The sequence below is a fragment of the Colletes latitarsis genome, chromosome 8 (assembly GCF_051014445.1).
Source record: "Colletes latitarsis isolate SP2378_abdomen chromosome 8, iyColLati1, whole genome shotgun sequence".
Classification (NCBI taxonomy): Eukaryota; Metazoa; Arthropoda; class Insecta; order Hymenoptera; family Colletidae; genus Colletes; species Colletes latitarsis.
Genome location: NC_135141.1, coordinates 32238062 through 32257090, shown reverse-complemented (window position 1 = coordinate 32257090; position 19029 = coordinate 32238062). Strand labels below are relative to the sequence as shown.

The 19029-nt window shown below is 32.5% G+C and overlaps 5 protein-coding genes across 12 annotated transcripts; 3 read left to right on the top strand and 2 right to left on the bottom strand.

Moving 5' to 3' along the window:
- Positions 1–53: 53 nt before the first annotated feature.
- Positions 54–3775, top strand: LOC143344935 (serine/threonine-protein kinase Chk2). The gene is made up of 7 exons (XM_076771566.1): positions 54–1200; positions 1358–1633; positions 1747–2000; positions 2069–2272; positions 2569–2742; positions 2847–3011; positions 3081–3775. The coding sequence occupies exons 1-7, from the start codon at positions 1053–1055 to the stop codon at positions 3294–3296; spliced, it is 1437 nt and encodes a 478-aa protein (XP_076627681.1). The 5' UTR covers positions 54–1052; the 3' UTR covers positions 3297–3775.
- A 128-nt stretch (positions 3776–3903) lies between these two features.
- Positions 3904–5787, bottom strand: LOC143344942 (succinate dehydrogenase [ubiquinone] iron-sulfur subunit, mitochondrial). 2 transcript variants are annotated; one of them, XM_076771581.1, is made up of 6 exons: positions 5738–5787; positions 5338–5657; positions 4906–5162; positions 4368–4665; positions 4139–4261; positions 3904–4050 (listed from the first exon to the last, which is right to left on the bottom strand). In XM_076771581.1, the coding sequence occupies exons 2-6, from the start codon at positions 5539–5541 to the stop codon at positions 3913–3915; spliced, it is 1020 nt and encodes a 339-aa protein (XP_076627696.1). In that variant the 5' UTR covers positions 5542–5657; positions 5738–5787; the 3' UTR covers positions 3904–3912. The 2 variants fall into 2 exon arrangements, with proteins under 2 accessions (XP_076627696.1, XP_076627698.1); XM_076771583.1 differs by lacking the exon at positions 5738–5787 and having other exon boundaries at positions 5457–5675.
- A 704-nt stretch (positions 5788–6491) lies between these two features.
- Positions 6492–12195, top strand: Gart (trifunctional purine biosynthetic protein adenosine-3 Gart). The gene is made up of 18 exons (XM_076771560.1): positions 6492–6696; positions 6900–6982; positions 7104–7193; positions 7279–7526; positions 7594–7793; positions 8047–8241; positions 8335–8465; positions 8665–8875; positions 8956–9091; positions 9206–9428; positions 9495–9689; positions 9934–10189; positions 10269–10472; positions 10550–10696; positions 10784–11052; positions 11124–11381; positions 11479–11678; positions 12080–12195. Exons 2-17 carry the CDS (start codon positions 6905–6907, stop codon positions 11662–11664), a joined length of 3027 nt encoding a protein of 1008 aa, XP_076627675.1. The 5' UTR covers positions 6492–6696; positions 6900–6904; the 3' UTR covers positions 11665–11678; positions 12080–12195.
- On the bottom strand, positions 11670–14617 carry LOC143344940 (dnaJ homolog subfamily C member 28). 6 transcript variants are annotated; one of them, XM_076771580.1, is made up of 7 exons: positions 13568–14475; positions 13343–13479; positions 13044–13175; positions 12782–12874; positions 12355–12708; positions 12066–12251; positions 11670–11805 (listed from the first exon to the last, which is right to left on the bottom strand). In XM_076771580.1, exons 2-7 carry the CDS (start codon positions 13448–13450, stop codon positions 11788–11790), a joined length of 891 nt encoding a protein of 296 aa, XP_076627695.1. In that variant the 5' UTR covers positions 13451–13479; positions 13568–14475; the 3' UTR covers positions 11670–11787. The 6 variants fall into 6 exon arrangements, with proteins under 6 accessions (XP_076627695.1, XP_076627694.1, XP_076627692.1 ...); XM_076771579.1 differs by lacking the exon at positions 11670–11805 and adding an exon at positions 11828–11980 and having other exon boundaries at positions 13568–14476; XM_076771577.1 differs by lacking the exons at positions 11670–11805; positions 13568–14475 and adding an exon at positions 14599–14617 and having other exon boundaries at positions 11844–12251; positions 13343–13420.
- Positions 14618–14744: 127 nt separating this feature from the next.
- Trp1 (translocation protein 1) lies at positions 14745–17413 on the top strand. Of its 2 annotated transcripts, none has more exons than XM_076771574.1 (5): positions 14745–14904; positions 15463–15906; positions 16023–16370; positions 16433–16533; positions 16731–17413. In XM_076771574.1, the coding sequence occupies exons 1-5, from the start codon at positions 14869–14871 to the stop codon at positions 16900–16902; spliced, it is 1101 nt and encodes a 366-aa protein (XP_076627689.1). In that variant the 5' UTR covers positions 14745–14868; the 3' UTR covers positions 16903–17413. The 2 variants fall into 2 exon arrangements, with proteins under 2 accessions (XP_076627689.1, XP_076627688.1); XM_076771573.1 differs by having other exon boundaries at positions 14881–15004.
- The last annotated feature ends 1616 nt before the right edge of the window (positions 17414–19029 follow it).

The following is a 19029-nucleotide window of genomic DNA, read 5'->3' as shown; positions in this document are numbered from 1 at the left end:
CCTCATAAGTACTTTGAATACATTTATTTTTTTAGCTATTTTTTTCGTGTTTTAACACCACGTGTCGATAACTTTTCGATTTTTAAGTAAAGTAAATATTCAGTAAATCGTTTCGAGAACGTACAATTTTATTCGATCGCCTCATTGAAATTCACTGTTAGAATATTCAATGCAGTTATACTACTTTAAAATTCGCTAAACTACATATTCTGATGCCCTTTACAAATTACTGTGGAATCCTCACACTACGACAAACGTTCAAATTGTTTTCCATTGCAGATAAACATTTATTCATTCTTTTCTTTACGTTAATTTGAAACGTACAATGGTAGTATGAAGTGTTGTTTGAGAAAATGAATGTGACCTCGATTTTTGATTGAAAAACAATTCTGACATCGAAATAGATAAATATGACAGCGACATCTAGTGTCATTGCTTACTTCGCGACTATTTGAAAAGAATTATTCAATAATATTGGAACACAAATTAATTTAACATAAAACAAATAAATATCTCGATTGTTTTTGATTTCTTCACTTATGACATATATCACTTTAATAATCATAGCTACATTTCGTAGACGGTACTCAATAAACAATGACAATTTCAGTGGTTTGTCCGTTGATTGACTTTGTGTAGATCGTCATGGAAACGTATTCTACCTAGGCTACAGGCGAAATCGCGAAGTTCCGAATCTTTACAATTTCAAATAGTACCCACGTTTTCTTCTAAACAAATTTAGTATTCCGTATTGCAAGAACTTGTACCGTGAATTACGTTATGGGACATAGTTGTGTAGTATCCATTTGATTTCTTTTGTATGCCCAATATACATTTCGAAACATTTCAATCGACGAGATTAATATACGCTTCTTATTTAATTTATATAGTGTTTTGATTAGTAGCTGAATGAAAAATAACGCTAAAATTGTGTTGCTATGGGTTAGTATTGTTTACGGTGGACTTCATCGTATTTTATTTCATTGACATCGAGAATTTAGACGTGGATCACGAATAGTTTTGGTTTATATTGAACCAATTAATTCCTAAATATGAACGATGAACAAATTGTTTTAACATTGCCTGATACACAAAGTGCAGACTCGGTATGTTTGACACAATCTCAAGAGTTATCGCAAAAAAAAGCTACAGTCGTATGGGGGAGATTATGTCCCATTAAGTTACCTTTTAAAACAATGGGTAAATACTTTTGTGTATTTAATATTGTTTATGTTTGTCTATGTATATCTTGTAACATATATAGTTATATTTTACTTGTGCCGTTTATCGATTATAATTATAAAATACAATGTCGCTTTTTGTAATTTGTAACGTTTAAAAATAATTATTTATGTAGAAATGACCAAGGACATTTACACGCTTGGTCGTTCAGAAAAATGTGATATATGTATAACCGAAAACGAGTTAAAATCAAAATGGCTTAGTGTGATGAGTAAACAACACTTTAGAATAACTAGAGAGTTCATTAATAGTAATATAAATGACGCTGTAATATATTTAGAAGATTTAAGCCAAAATGGGACTTTTGTTAATAAAGTAAAAATAGGCCGTGGCAAGAAAGTTGTACTGGAAAGCAACGATGTGATATCTTTAGCTCAACCAATTGTTACAGGTAGGTACTTTAATGGCCTTTAATGCTTATTTTTACAATTTAAATATTTCATGTTAACATTTTAAATACAATGTAGTCTTTAATTACATGTGTCTTTTCTATATTTGTAACAGTGTATATATTTATGAGCACCACTGCATTTGAAAGCAATGATTTGCCTTTAGAGCTGAAAAGCAAATATGCAGTGTCGCGTAAACTAGGGTCTGGAGCATGTGGAGAAGTAAAAATGGTATTCTCAAAAATTGGATGTAAAAGATTTGCAATGAAAACAATTATGAAGCTGGGTGGCGCGAGTGGACACAGACATCCACTGAATGACCCAGAAAAGATTATGAACGAAGTAAAAATATTAAAAGCTTTGAAGCATGTAAGCTAATATGGTATCATAGATTATCGAAATTAATAATATTTTATTAACAAATATTTTACTTTTAGCCCTGTGTCGTTCGATTGGAAGAGATTGTGGATAGTCAAAAGGCTGTATATATAGTTTTAGAATTAATGGAAGGTGGTGAGCTATTTGAAAGAATCAAAAACAGAGGCAGACTGTCAGAAAAGACTGCAAAACTAATCTTTTATCAAGTTGTACTTGCTGTTAGTTATCTTCATGACTCTGGTATAACTCATAGGGACTTGAAGGTATTTCTTTTCTAAATATACGTTACACAAGATAAGCAGATGATCGTAATTAGAAATAACTCGGTAAAATGAAAGGAAGAAATATGTAGCATAGTGGAGGTGTAAGGGTAATCCAAAACTCAGGCTCGAGCTTGAATTTCGGGCTACCCGCACAGCCCTATAATATAATAATATTTTTACTAAACATTATCTTATTAAACGTTAAAGTCATTTGAACAGTCGATTCTTTAATAATCATTTTGAGGAATATATTTTATATTAAATTCAAACAATAAATGAATGTTATTAATTTATAGCCAGAAAATATATTATTAGCTAGTGATTCAGATGTTACATTAGCTAAAGTATCAGACTTTGGTTTGTCGAAATTAGTTGATGCACAAACCATGATGAAAACTTTCTGTGGAACACCTATGTACGTTGCACCAGAAATATTATTTAATACTGGACGTGGTTCTTACACGAATCAAGTACGTATATAAAAGTGTATACTTATAGATTTATTTATTCAGAAAACCGGTAACCAAGTATTGCAAATTGTAAAATTTCATTTTTTAACATTTTCAATATCCAGGTAGATGTTTGGAGTCTAGGAGTAATATTGTACGCGTGTTTGAGCGGTGCAGTTCCTTTTAATTGCCAAAACAAGAATATTAGCTTACAAGACCAAATAATGAAAGGATATTATGGTTTTCCCGCTTCAAAATTTGGACACGTCTCTGAGAAAGCTATAGATTTGGTATAAGCGGAAAGTTTTTTAAATAAAATTTTCTAGTTCCTTTAATTTCTGACAATTTCGTTCTTTTAGATTAAACGTATGATGACGGTCGATCCAAGAAAACGGATTACCATAAAACAAGTTTTGTTACATCCCTGGTTACAGGATCGTGATCTCCGAGACACGATTGACAACTTATTATCGAGAGACGATCAGGAAAATACAATGCCTTCGAGTGTCTCGAGGAATTGCCAAGTCAACAGTGAATACAAACGTATAATAAAACGAGCGCGACTGGATGTATAAGTACAAATAATAGGATTAAGTAGTGATATATCATTGACATTCTGAAATTTCGTATCTTTTCTAATATTACGTATATAAAATACAATAACACAATTTCGAACTTTTCATAATACTTTCTTAGAAATTAACGAGCTCTAATCTATTTGCTGTGTGTTACGCGATGTATGTGTGATATAACCTGAATAATTCCCAGGGCAACAAAAAAGTTGAAAAATATATCGTAAAAGATTAGTATTTTAGTTCATAAAGTTGATAAAAAATGAGATTAAAAGTAATTATACTTTCAATTGATTTAACTAACCAGTGAAATTATAGCGTTACTAAAATTAAGCTCCACTAACTATAAAGATATTTAACAACAAAGTATGGAACCTGAAACGAATACCAAAATGTTATTTAAGTAATAATTTTAAGAAATTATTTTTGTACTTTATATGCTTACATGCTTCTTGTCAATAAAAGTTATTTGTATAGCGTTATTCTTTTCCTACATGATTTTATGATTAATGTATACAATGTAATTCGATAATTTGTTCAGTTTAAAGCACGCAAGATCTTGCGTGTAATCAAAAAATACCGGTTTATATTTCGCGGATCATATTTTCTTTTCTTGTAGCTACTCTTCCTTGCATTGATATATTTCTTCACCGTTGCAAGGGTTTGGAAGTGGAGTTTCCATTTCCGGTCGTTCTTTTTTACAAAGTCCCGCCAACAAACGCTTTATTTGAGCTATTGCTCTTCCAGGATTCAAACCCTTTAAGAAATTTGTCGATATAATATTGAAATATAAATTACTGGAAATGTTTCAGTTTTCTTTCGTTTTCCTAGATAACATTTTATACCTTTGGACACGTTTTCGTGCAATTGAAAATAGTATGACATCGATATACCGAATAAAAATCTCGCAATTTGCTGAGTCTTTCTTTATGTGCCATATCACGCGAATCTATTATCCATCTATAAGCCTGCACAATAAAAAAGTTAGTTTGCATTAAACTAACTTAAATTTTAATTTAACGTGTTTGTTATTTATCGAAACTAAAAATATTTTAATGTTTTTTTAGTATACACCTGCAAAAGAGTCGCAGGTCCCAGAAATTTATCACCAAGCCACCAATATGGTGGACAGGCAAAAGTACAGCATCCACAAAGTATGCATTCATATAAACCATTAAGTTTATTTCTATCTTTTGGACTCTGTAGTATCTGTCGTAAACCGATAAAATTTTCTTCCCCAGGACGCTTTAAAAACGGTTCGACATATTGATATTGTTTCAAGAATTGTTCCATATCCGTTATTAAATCTCTAATTACGTACGAATGCGGTAAAGGATATATGACTATTGGTTTCGATGATTTCGTCACTTTTCTAAGAGCAAAGAAAACGATTTCATACATTTTAATGGAAGATTCTAAAGGTTAAAATAAGACGAACATCAACAAATTGGTATTCTTGATTTTCGTCTTAGTTTGACCTCTAGAATCTCCCATTAAAATTTTGTCCCAGAGGTGGCCGAACACCCTGTATATTTTACAAATTATATAAGACACTTTTACGGTTTTATCTTTCGTAAAAAAAGAAGAAGGTATTTTCAAATTGACATATTACGTGACGCAAGCCAAGGTGTTGACGCCATTTATGTTCATCGAACAACATCCACAGATTCCTTCGCGACACGATCGCCGGTAAGACAACGTGGGATCGTGTTGTGCTTTTATTAACGCCAATACATCCAAGACCATTGTACCGCATTTATTTAAATCAACAGTGAACTGTTGCATATATGGTTTTATATTTGACTTTTCTGGATTCCAACGATATACCCGAACTGTCTGGAGATTTGGTTTTTCTTCCGGTTTTCGTTCCTACGTATACAAGTCATACAATGAAATTGTACTAATTCGTCGATAAATAATGAACAGTCTTCGATATTAAAAATTAATCGACGTTACGTTTCGTAGAATTTTATGATTTTAACAGAAAGATATTAATTGTTTTGGAGATGGACGAAACAGAATTAAAACGTTTTCGATCACTAACTTCTGGAGGTATTTTGCAGTCTTTAACAACGGCGACTTCGGCGGAAACTACATTTTCACTTTCAGTTGATTTCGCAGCTTTCTTATCGCTGGATAAAAATCTATGGCATCGATGATTACCATTTTGACACGTGCTTCGACAAAGAGGCAAAACCGTAGAAGACCAACATTGCCTCGTCTGGTTGACGACGTTGAAATTAAACATATTTGTAGAAATATATCATACGTGAAATCTTTCGTAAATATGTCAAATTATAAGGGCATGTTTTGTTTGTTTAATATTTCGATTATTCTGTTTCACGATGACTGTGTAATACTTCGCTGAAATGGAAACAAAATATCATCGTCCGAAAAAACTTCACGGTCTTTAGTATCTAGTTGAAATAGCTTGAACAACGTACCATTCTACCGCGAGAAGAAGGCACACTGTGCCTGGCGCAGCGTGTTTACATCTCCACTCCTGTTGGTCTACTGACTCACAACTATTGGTCGAAAACGATGACGAAGATCGGTAACAGCCAATCAGCGGACTGCAGCAAGAGTGGGGATATAAACATGCTGTGCCTTCTTCTTGTCGAAGGACGATAAATAACGATTCTTAGATTTTTTAATTCATATGCTAATCTATTTGCCAAATGTTCTTCTGGGCTAACAATTATTAAATTGCCTTCGTTCCCTTTGTTCTAATTTATTAATTCTTACCAAAATATTTTACGTTTCGAAGTAAATGATCTGATAGCCATACAAAAACATAAAAATCAAAAATATTGCTGTAATAACAGATATTTTCTATTGTCTTGTAAACATGTTTTCTTATCATTTATATATTGTTGGTCTCTAAAACGTTGACGAAAGATTTTTTAAGGAACATAAGAACCTATTACCTATACGAAGCCAATAGAAATAAATATATTCCTAAATGCATACGTATACGTTCAATTTTGCAACTAGCTGTATATTACAAGCATTAAGCAATGTCTGTCCCGTTTTTTTTTCTTTTCAGTAGCAAATTACGTTTGTCTGTTTTGAGTTTCCCTATATGTATATGTGCTGTTAACCAGCATATGTATTTCACAATAAAAAAAAAATGGTCTGTAAATATCATGAACTGTTTTGAAAGGTCAGGGAGTCATCACTCGTGATATGCAGGTTATAATGGATTAACCCCTGCGAAGAAGCAATCTCTGTTATACTCGTTAGAGATCGTTCTATGAAAGAGGAAAAAGCCAAAGTATTTCGACCAATCTCGCCTACACTTCGTCACCACCTGTTGTATCAAGAAACAAATATTTTCAAATACCACAAATCGACAACCTTCAAGCACGTGTATTATTAGAAGAACGTGAACAAGATAAAAATAGTGCGTATTGTTTAAAACATGCATAAAATTCGGAAACAAAAGACCAATCTGATTTGTTTTACGTTTTTAATGCGAAAGTAGTTTTGTTGAAGTAAATTATAGAAGATGGCATAAATATCATAGCAATTTGATAATTTTGTTTATTAGTAGAACGATTAACATTACGAAGAATTTTGTTAACTTTGTAACTTTATATCCTTTAGGCACTATGCAATATACCGTTTTGGTTATTGGCGGTGGTGGTAGAGAACATGCAATTGCCTGGAAACTTTCACAGTCTCCTTATGTAAGTATTTTAAATGTAATCAATTAACAAATGCCTTATTAATACATATGTATTTAAGTAAAATTTAATGGTAACTTTTTTATACTTACAATTGTGTCTTAAAATCTGAATTATTGTTTAGGTAAATAAAATATACGTTTCGCCTGGAAACAATGGAATTTCATCAGTGGATAAGGTTCATTTAGTGAAACTAAATGTAAAGAATAATGAGGTATGTTTTTTTCACTTTTCTACCATTGTTTACTTTTTAAACTTAAAATATATTAAAACTATGCTAAAGTTATACATTTTGGTAGGAAGTAGCGTACTGGAGCAAGGAGAACAATGTAAATTTAGTAGTTGTTGGTCCAGAAGAATATTTGGCAAATGGATTAGCAGATCAATTAAAAAATGCAGGAATTGATTGCTTCGGGCCACAAATGGCAGCATCTAAAATTGAATCTGACAAATATTGGGCAAAGAATTTCATGGACAGACACAAAATTCCTACAGCAAACTGGAAAGGATTTACAAACGCAGACGAAGCGAAGCAATTTGTGACGAGGTAAATATAAAATTTCATTCGCAGATTAATTATTTAAAACTGTTACATGTGTAATGATTTATTATAGTGCACCATTTCCAGCACTTGTAATAAAGGCTTCGGGTTTAGCAGCTGGAAAAGGAGTTATTGTAGCAAAGGATCAACAAGAAGCATGTACAGCAATAGATGAAATTTTAACAAACAAAAAGTTTGGATCAGCTGGAGAGTCAATAGTTGTAGAAGAGCTACTCGAGGGCGAAGAAGTTTCTGTGCTAGCATTTACAGATGGTATACAATATAGGGTATTCTGAACAAAAGACTTAAAGGGGTATTCTTGTCTAAAGCATTAAACCAGCTGTGAACTTTTTAAATACAGGCTAAAATCGTGCAACCAAATCCGATACAAAAGTGTCACAGTTTCTTTTTATTTTTCAATTCCAAAGAACACATAAAAAATAAATGTTTAGACTAGAACATCCCCTTAAATTTCATTCTAATCTCTAATTCTAATATGATATTATTAAGGTTTCTTTCATCGCAGGAAATACTGTTGTACCAATGGCACCTGCACAAGATCATAAAAGAATATTTAATGGAGATATGGGACCAAATACTGGTGGTATGGGCGCTTATTGCCCGTGCCCCTTATTACAAACAGAAGATTACGAAGCAGTGAAATTAGATATCCTTCAGAAAACCATTAAAGGCCTTAAAGAGGAGCAAATCCCATTTGTTGGTACGTTATACAAGATAATCGCTCAAGTGGTTAATGCACAAATTAAATCTATTTAAACTGTTCGTAATTACAATATTGCATTAAAAAATTTAGGTGTACTATACGCTGGATTAATGTTAACAAAGACTGGACCCAAGGTTTTAGAATTTAATTGCAGATTCGGAGATCCAGAGACGCAGGTGGTGTTGCCGTTGCTGAAATCAGATTTGTTTACAATTATGAAGGTAATTACTACTTTACTGGTTTTTAACGAGTCTGACGCGGTATACTAATGTGCCGTGAAGAAATTAGTAATGAAATAACGAAGGAACTTTATTTGCGTAAATACCATATAAATGTGTCGTGATGTAAAATAGATTGGAAAGCACTGCTTCAATATATTAGTATTTTATCGAAATTAATTTAACGTATACTATCGCTTAGGCTTGTTGCGAGGGTTCTCTAGTCGAATCTCTAGTCACATGGCAAGAAAATGTATTTGCTGTCGGTGTTGTTTTGGCATCTCGCGGATATCCGTCATCATCATCAAAAGGCCAAGTTATAACTGGCGTCAATGACGTTTTACGAAAATCAAACCACTTCATTTTCCACAGTGGTACCGATATTTCTCCCGAAAAAGAATTGTTGACTAATGGTATGATTTTAACATAAATCAACTTGTATAGAAATATTACAAATAAGTTTCAGGCTACATAGACTTTGCTTGTTTATTAGGAGGAAGAGTTCTGATTACAGTAAGTTTAGCATCCTCGTTAGCTTTAGCTGCCGCCAAAGCGACACACGCTGCTCAAAGCATATCATTCGAAGGAAAACAATTTAGAACAGATATAGCACATAAAGGAATCGCAAGGTACATTAAAACGTCGAAATAAAGAAATTCTGTGACAGAATTTCCATTCAAATACTAAGACTGAGTAATTGGTATTCTTAATTTTTTTTAATGTTAATGGCACAATATTTCCAGATCTATATTACATCACGGACAACTTACATATAAAAGTAGCGGTGTGGATATAGCAATGGGCGACTCGTTAATTTCGGCTATTAAGCCATCGGCATGTTCGACACAACGTTTGGGCACGTTGGGTTCGATTGGTAGCTTCGGTGGATTATTCGACATAAAAGCACTAGGTTACAAGGATCCAATTTTAGTATCTGGCACTGATGGTGTTGGAACTAAATTAAAGGTACGAATGCGTATTTATATCGTAACTAAGATCGTCTAAATGTTATGCGTCGGTTTATCTCTACAGATAGCATTTGAATGCAACGTACACGATACAGTAGGCATAGATTTAGTAGCTATGTGTGTAAATGATGTCCTTGCGCATGGTGCAGAGCCATTATTTTTTCTCGATTATTTCGCCTGTGGCAAGTTGAATGTCGATATAGCCAGAGACGTTATAAACGGAGTAAGCGAAGGATGTAAAAGAGCCGGATGCTCATTGGTAAGTATTCGAAATATAGATTCTTCATAATAGTTCTCAAGCCTCGATTAGGGCGAAAAGGAAGAAAAATCATTTTTTAGTATCGTCGATAGTTTCGAAAATATTCGAGTGAATCGATTTAAATCGATCACTCTTGGATTTTTTAATACATCGTTTGATAGAACTCGTAATTCTACGCAGTACTAAGCCACTTATGGCGATGGTGGGTTTCAATGGGTCATCATATAAAAACTATTATTTGTAGGTCGGCGGGGAAACAGCAGAAATGCCTGATATGTATTCTAACGGAGAATATGATTTAGCAGGATTTGCCGTAGGCGCGGTAGAAAGGGACAGATTACTTCCACGTATAAACGACATAAAGCATGGTGATGTTGTAATTGGTCTTCCTTCGAATGGAATACATAGCAATGGATTTAGTCTTGTTCGTAAAGTTTTGAAAGTAGCAAATAAAAAATATTTGGATATAGCACCTTTCTCTGAGAACAGCCAAACAATTGGTATTTACTTATTTATCTAATCTGTTATTCATTAAGTTCATAAAAATAGTTTATCTATACTTATTATAATACATTATAGGCAATGAACTCTTGAAACCGACAAAAATTTATGTGAAAGGAGTGATTCCTGCTTTGCAAACGAATTTGGTAAAGGCATTTGCGCATATTACTGGAGGAGGTCTTACAGAAAATATACCAAGAGTTTTACCGAGAAATATGGGAGTAACATTAGACGCGACTAAATGGAAAATACAACCAGTTTTTGGTTGGTTAGCGGCTATTGGTAAGGGGAGAACCAACAATGCGAGAATACGGCCAACTGGCCACCGATTTTTATTTAGGTTTATTCATTTTATCCAGGTGGCATAAACAAAGAAGAAATGTTAAGAACATTTAACTGCGGTATTGGCGCCATTTTGATTTGTTCGGAAAAAGACAGGGATGAAGTTTTACTTAAACTGCAAATAGAAGATCCTAAAGTAATTGGATATGTAAATAATCAGAAAGGTACGTTTTATACGATATCATTTGAAAAAAACTTTTCTATGCGGTACATTTGCACATCATGCATACTTATTGTACGAAACATTGTAGAAAATCAAATTAGAGTAAATGTTGGAAATTTTGAAGAAGTCTTGGAATTAGAAATGAAACGATACGTACCGGACATCGTAATGGGATTAAGCAAGCCTCTGAAAAGAGTCGGTGTTCTCATATCTGGTAGCGGTACCAATCTGCAGTCACTAATCGATGCAACTCGAGACCCAACGCAACATATTGGCGCAGAAATAGTCATAGTAATATCGAACAAAGCAGATGTTGAAGGACTTAAACGAGCTGAAAAAGCTGGCATTAAGACAGTTGTAATTAATATTTTTTAATTTTTTAATTTTTAACTCACTATCTTTTATTTTATTTTAATATTTGACAACAGGTTATTAAACATACCGACTATCCTAATCGAGTAGCTTTCGATTCGGCGATGAATGTCGAACTTGATGCTGCTGGAGTTGAGATAATTTGTCTTGCTGGTTTCATGCGTATTTTATCAGACAGTTTTGTAACCCGATGGCGAGGTGCGTTAATAAATGTGCATCCCTCGTTGCTTCCATCCTTTAAAGGCGCGTGTGCACATAAAGATGCGCTAGCAGCCGGTGTACGTGTTTCAGGATGTACAGTGCATTTTGTCGAGGTATAAAATATTCACAATAAATTGATATAAAAACTATATATTAAATACTTGTTGAAGAGCTTGTGTGTATTTTATGTTTAAAAAAAATTATTTTTAGATCGATATAGATTCCGGAGCAATTATCGAACAAGCAACAGTCCCCGTATTACCACACGATACGGTAGAGACTCTTCAAGAACGTGTGAAAACAGCCGAGCATCGCATATTTCCCCTTGCTTTGAAACACTTAACCACGGGAAGGATACAATTAAAAGAAGATAATTCCATTGTATGGAATTATTGAACTCGAAATATTTTGTAACTATTTTTGTCTACAAGTATACACATATATTTTTTACCCAGTTATTGTGAATTACTTATCTTTATTCGTACATAATGATTCCTAATTTTCGGTTGCACATTGTGTTCAGAGTTCTTGAGTGCTCTGTTTATACAGAATGTAAAAGAACTATATTTTATATCTTACGAAGTCTTTTTATTAAAAATAGAAGTTATGATTTCGAATATTCCTTTGTCATGTTCATTAACAGCTGAATTTATATTTTCATAATTTAAACGTTTCCTATTTATTTTTTCTGGAGGTATAGAGAGTGCTTCATCTGCAAGACTTTCTAATTTAATATGACACATTTGTTTTTGAAGTATTGGTACTAATAAATTGTATTTATCTATTTTATTATTTACACGTTTTGTTGTAGACCTAAGATCTTCTATAATATTTTTCCAAGATGCTTCATCTTCAAGACTCAATGGAAGGGAACCCACTTCGTTTCGTGCTTCTTTTAACCGTTTTCGTAAGTATTCTGTTTCCTCTCTGATTTCTTTAGATAACTGTATCCATTCCGGAGTAAATCCGTTTTCTATTAATACCTGTAATTTAATTACAGGCATATTGCGTTTTACATATTAGGTATTCCTTATTTTAAAGACAATATTCCCATCCTATGTATTCCAACTTTATCATGTTTCATACCTCGTTCAATTTATATGTAACAAAATCAACATATGGGTTTCTGGCAATCATATTTTCTTTCAAAGGTTTACCCATGCCTGGTAGATCCTTAAATTGACCCTTATTCATTGCTTCTTGAATTAAATCTTCTACCAAACGGTCCATACCAAAACGTGTTTTAATGTCTTTGGCACGTTGTTTATCTTGTCCAACTAATGTGTTACGTTCCTCGGCTTGCAGCTTTTTCAACCTATGTTCCATCACATTATCAACTGCTTTTTGTGCTCTCTCTGCTGTATATAGTTTCTGTCTTTTACTGTATGTTCCAACTCCTACATTATACGTTAAATAATGTCGATGTTGTGGTGCTGTATGCTAAAAATTTAATGGCTAGAAAGTAGAATTATCGGACAAGCAACAGTGTGTACATCTATTATAGTGTATATACTTTAATATCAAATTCTTCAACATCAGGTAAGGTTGCTTCTTTTTCTTTCTGCTGCACTCTCGCCTTACGAATTTGTCTATAAGCATTTTCAATCTATTTAAAACAAAATTGATATTATAAAAAATAAATTGTATTATTTGTCGATTATTTTAATTGTCGGTAGTGTAAAGTAGATAAGTAAAGTAGATAATTCATATGGCTAGTTCCATATATTGTATTAATAACGAATGGTGTATAGAAATAAATAAAAATGCTGTTATACCTCAGAAAATTTAATTGCACTAGCTTCAGATGTACCGCTGTCTGGGTGAAACCGTTTTGCCAGGTGAACAAATGCTAATCTTAGCGTTTCATCCTCACAGTCTTCCGGCACCTCCAATGTTTTGTACCAGTTCTTAAAGTACAATGAAACATTTGATTCTTATCTCAATAACGGATATGCATAAATAAATAACAATGACATTTAAAGTATCCAGAAAACTAATTCCAAGCATAAGTAATACATTTTTAAATTAAAATGCTAGACTTAGACAAAAGTTACATCAAATAGAGAAATAATACCTTCATATCATGTTGATGTTTATATCTTTTTACGACCATGAACTTCGAATATGGAATACTGGACAAACGTTCCGTCGACTTTCCATAAAACCCATTAAACTTTAACATGATTCTTAATAACCAAATACTGCAACGATCTTAATATTTTTTTTATGATTACATAATTAATTCAGATACTGTATATACATCTACGTATGAACAATTGCGAATAAAAATAAAACTAACCTAATTTAACAGCCAATAATATTTATAAATTATACTTCATAAGACTGTAATTTAAATTAAATTTTTCACGCGAGCCAAATTTCATTGCAGCATTAAACAATTTTTAATCACTCTAGAAGTTACATATTTTGTTGAAAATGTTATTAAATGTTAATTACGTTAAAAACATACGTGAGTATGTACATATGTAAGTAGTTACATATCTGATACTGCATTATATGACGTATGATACATGACAACTGTAATACGTATAAAAAATCTTTATTTACAAATAGTGAAACCAAATACGTATAGAAATACTGACTACAAATATGCAATAACGGCAAAGTGGCAAACAAAAATTAGATTATTCGTAATAATTCGTTAATATTATACATAATATATAATCCAAGGACCGAGTTTTGGATTCCATAATAATAATGAATCTAAATTAGAGTCGTAGGAATAAACGAGGCATTCATTTTGAAAAAGATATTTTTTGTAGCGATACATATTTTCTTGTGCAGGTATAGCAAAATCGATAGGTGGAGGAGTTAGATCAATGAGAATCAAACCTAACCTAGCGAAGAAGCTCTATATTCATGATGAACTATGCAAGGCGAATCGCAGCCAATTTGCTAATATTTAGTTTTTAATTAATACTCAGCTAAGAATGACACGATTATTAACCAGTAACTAACTTCACGCAAAATCTCATAACTATACACATTTACATATCTAATCCATAAGCAGTAGAAATAGCTACATACTTTTCAACAAGTACATTAAATAAAATAGTTCTCCAAATCATTTCATTTCAATATCAAGCAAAATTTCTTTCAAAACAACTTCTAGCGCAAAAGAATCATATGAATACGATATTTGTAATAATCTTATGAATTCTACGTAAGAGTATGTTCTTATAAATAACAAAAACTTAATTATATTTACAAATAAATCCAAGTACTATAAGAAGTTGGTTAATTTAAGAACAGGACGAAGAAAGGGAAAAAGATTTTCCATTTGCACTAGCTATCCCCACCATTAATCACCTGTCTGTACGTTTCGGATCTCGGTAACGCGCCGAAAATACGTATAGTAAACAAACAGGGACTTAGACTCTAAACCATAATCGGGCCCCACACGTTCCTGTGCCTCGCAAACTTACCAGCCTTCTGCAATATTATTATATTTTAAAAATCAATGCACACATTTAAACAGCCGGCTACATAAGTAGTTATTGGCAAATTACGCAAACGTTTGTTGCTTCTGTTAATGAATAGATAAGATTGAATGCGCAAGCGCAAGACGGAATTTACAACATGGCGGAACGCAGGAAAAGCAGGAAGCGCAAAGATGTAAGCATCGCATATGGCTGCAATTATCGTGATATTATTCAACCGTACATGTGTGTTGTTTTGTTTATTTGGTAATCGGAAGTATAACACAAGCATTTACGTTAGGTTAATTTTATTTTATTCCTTTAAAACACGTGTCACTGTTAATAACTGTTTCAACTCAATCCATCGGATGACGTAGCAAACACATCATTCATACACTCTATTCAAAATTCTTCAATTGAACTAAATTGTATAATTAATTTTCCTTTTATATATTCTTTATTTTCTTATTCATGGAAATTTGACAGCTATGCTAAAGTATTCCTCGCGTAGAAATTGTAGATTAATTACGATTGTATTCCGGCATACTTCGGGTCACCATCTGTATCGTCGGAGTTTTTATTATTCCGACTGTTTAAAATTAGCAAGTCGTATTTTAATCTAAACAGTTTTATTATATAGTAAAATCTGCATTTAATCGATGGTCCATAGCATTATTTACAAAATGAATAAATAGCGATTGAATATAGAACGTTACGGAAACGTCAAAAATGAAAATTTTATTTTTTACAACAGGAAGTGTCAAGTACAGATAATGGAATTGTTCAAGAAAAACCATCCAAAAACGAGTATGTTATAGCTAAATGGATTCGTAACAATGTACCATCAAAAAAGACAAAATTTGACAGAAATCACAATGTCGAATACTTCACTGGCACTCGTGCAGTGGATGCTCTATTGGAGAACTCTCCATGGAGCAAATCTAAATTTGAAACACGCGAGCAGGTCACAGAATTCCTGGATTTGATGTTACGGCATAAATTCTTTCATAGAGCAAAAAAAGTAGTAATTTCTGAGGAAGAATTATGTAAAATACGTGGAATAAAGAAAAAGGTTAAAGAAATTAAAAAAGAGAAGAAACCTATTGAAAAAGAGAAGGAGGAGTCCAAAAAAAATAAAGATGCAACAGGTGGGAAAAATATTGAAGACAAAAGTGAAGAGAAAAAGAAAAAACCAAAAGTAAGTTTTAATTATTAAAATAATAACTAATTTCTTTTTCTAATTTATGAAATAATGTAAGTGTTTTCGCGTGTAAAATATAATGGAGTAGATACTAATTAAAAATAAATAATCAGGTACGACTGGAAATGCATATGGAACAATATTTTGTGGATTGCAATGATGCTTACGTTTGGATATACGAGCCAATTCCAGTGTACTACTGGTTTTTTGGAACACTTGTAGTGTTAGGTGCAATTGGTCTCTGTCTCTTTCCATTGTGGCCATCAACAATCCGTCTTGGTGTATATTATATAAGCGTTGCAGCTGCTGGATTCCTTGTATTCATTTTGGCATTAGCAGTTATTAGATTAATTGTGTTCTGCCTCCTTTGGGTTCCAACACTTGGTAGATGTCATCTTTGGTTTCTGCCCAATTTAACAGCAGATGTTGGATTCTTTGCTTCGTTTTGGCCCCTTTATCAAGTATGCATCAATTTTTCGATCATTATTTACGAAGGATAAATTTTACACATATTTATTTTCAGTACGATTACTATGGCTCCACGTCCGAATCCGATAAGAAACTAAAAAAGAAAAAAAAGAAGGAGAAAGATTTTGATTCCGACGAGGCAACATCGACTAATTCGTACGTTTAAATTCACATTAATATAATTAGTCAGTAACTATTCAGAATCAAAATAATAAATTTTTCACAATTTTTAAATCAATGTTAAGGGTGTGTGGGTAGTCCGAAACTCGGATTTGTACAGTTAAGGAAGGAAAAAAACACCCACACCCCCCGTGATCAATATAATTTTGTATCGTTTTTCTTTTTTTTTGCAGAGAAGATAAATCTAGTACAAAAGAATTACATTCTGAATATACTCAAAGTGAAGAAATTACACCTAGCGACGAGAAGAAGCTCCCTTCGTCCGAATCGGCAGAGGGCGAAGAAGGCAGTGAAAGTTCAGAAAGTGAAAAGTCAAATACAGGTCGGGATTTTGTGATGCTTTAGAACAGGAATTTTTGGCAATAAATAGATTCCCTTTATTTCCACCAACTGCCGTGTCAATCAATGATTAATTCTTATCTATTCGGATAAAGTATTATCTAGACCCATACACATAAGTCGAGCATTTGTGTGTTGTTGTTAAATTTTTCAAACATGTACGGTTTGTTTTGTTAAAAGAAAGCAGGATTTTAATATCAGTCGATCACGGCAGGAAACAAGAAAACGGTACATCAATTTAGCAAACTCAATTCGCTTATTGCTGATACCAATATCTTTGCATTTCTTGCATTTAGACTGCTATAGTCAAGTAAACAAGATGGTATGTATATTTTACAGAAATGAAATTTTTGTAAACTATGGTATAATAATGCCAACTTTGAGATTCCAGAACTATGTGTATTTTTATTTAATTGATCAATAATCGACATTCGTTTAGATATTTACATGATACTTGTAAGAATTATTTCGTGGAAATGTATAATTATGTTAATATAGGTGCCTGAGATTTTCCTGCGTCAGTTGCAAGCTGTTTTTAACATTTTACATTGTATGATATTGTATTCCGCCATAATTACTATAAAATTTCAGTAACATGGTTCTCTCAGGTTTCATAAATGTACAGAACTGGTCAAATAGAATCTCCATGAACAAGACTAAAATTATTTCCACCAATTGTTAATTTGTTTGCGAGTTCCTTTTTAGTAGAACTAAAACTTCATACTTCACAGATTTAATATAACAAATTGTAATTTATATTTTTATGTAAACTGTCCAACTATAATAATTATTACTGTATTAATAATATTACGGTATCTCATTTTCATCGTTGCAGGCACGCTAAATAGTAAAAAAAAACGTGTATGTATGTTTTTTACCATTTATCAAATGGTATGCAAAACATTTATAAATATTACAAACGTAATCAAGAAGTTTATGATCGGAAAAATTGCAGTACTATTTAATGTTACAAATATCAAAGATTCGATTCATCCAGCTAATATTAAGCAAAATACTATTTTATAACATTTTATGGGGCTGATTCTATGTTCTTCCTCATTTCTTAATTACTGTTCATGTACCTATTGTGTATTCCACGTTAGCATAGATCTCATATTCCCACTTTACCTTCACCTTCACTCGATGTAACCTTTCCGATACTATCGTCGATATTAGTCGACGTTCAGAAATCATTGGTAGCGTTTACGTGTACCGTATCAAAAAGTGTAACAATTAGATTCAAATCTTCGAGAAACCTTTATTTCTAATCCGAATAAAAATTAACTTATGTACTTGCATGAAATATAGTATGATTACTCTAATTTGCACATTTATTGTTACTCTATTATTGTATTGTATTTCTTTTTCTGTTTTCGTATTTTTATTACATTTATATTTATATCTATATTGTCTTATTTTATTCTATTACTACTACTATTACCATAACGCGTTCAACATGTTACCAGTTTACTATTATATTTAGTCTTCCTCCATAACCACAAAAAACAAGAGATACGATGGTTTTATTAGCTTTGTCCCGACCAGCTAACCGCAATGCTTGCGCTTTGTCTTTTAAATGGAGTTTCGATGCTCTCTAACTTTTCCCCGGACAATTAAAAGCCATAAAAAGTTCTAAGAAAGTCCATTCGAGTAAATATCTAATCAAGTCTCGAAACAAGAATATGGAATAAAAATATGAATCATATTTAAATCGTATTAAGAGGCGTACGATCTAACGTACAGTTGAACGAAACCTTTTCGTTGGTAGTTGAAACGTGTTTTGTATCTCTGGAATAGAATACTTTCCTTCCTTACAGATCGAAGAGTAATTATTCGATGCTATCCACATATCTGTTTATTACTTTAAATCGTATTTATATAATTTGATTTAATTGTAAACGAAGAACATACTATAAAGGTTACTATTAATTCGTATATCGTGATCTTAATTCGAGGTGCCGTTAATATCGGCGAGTTCAAACACCTGCAATAAAAAATTTTCTTTACAACTATTTTATTGCGTTCGTTCAAGCGTCCGATAATACGACTAATGCTATCGTTGATCCTGTTCGTTAAACGTTGTTCAGGAAACTCGTTTCTATTTGTCGTTTTGCTACGAATTAATTGCGTTAC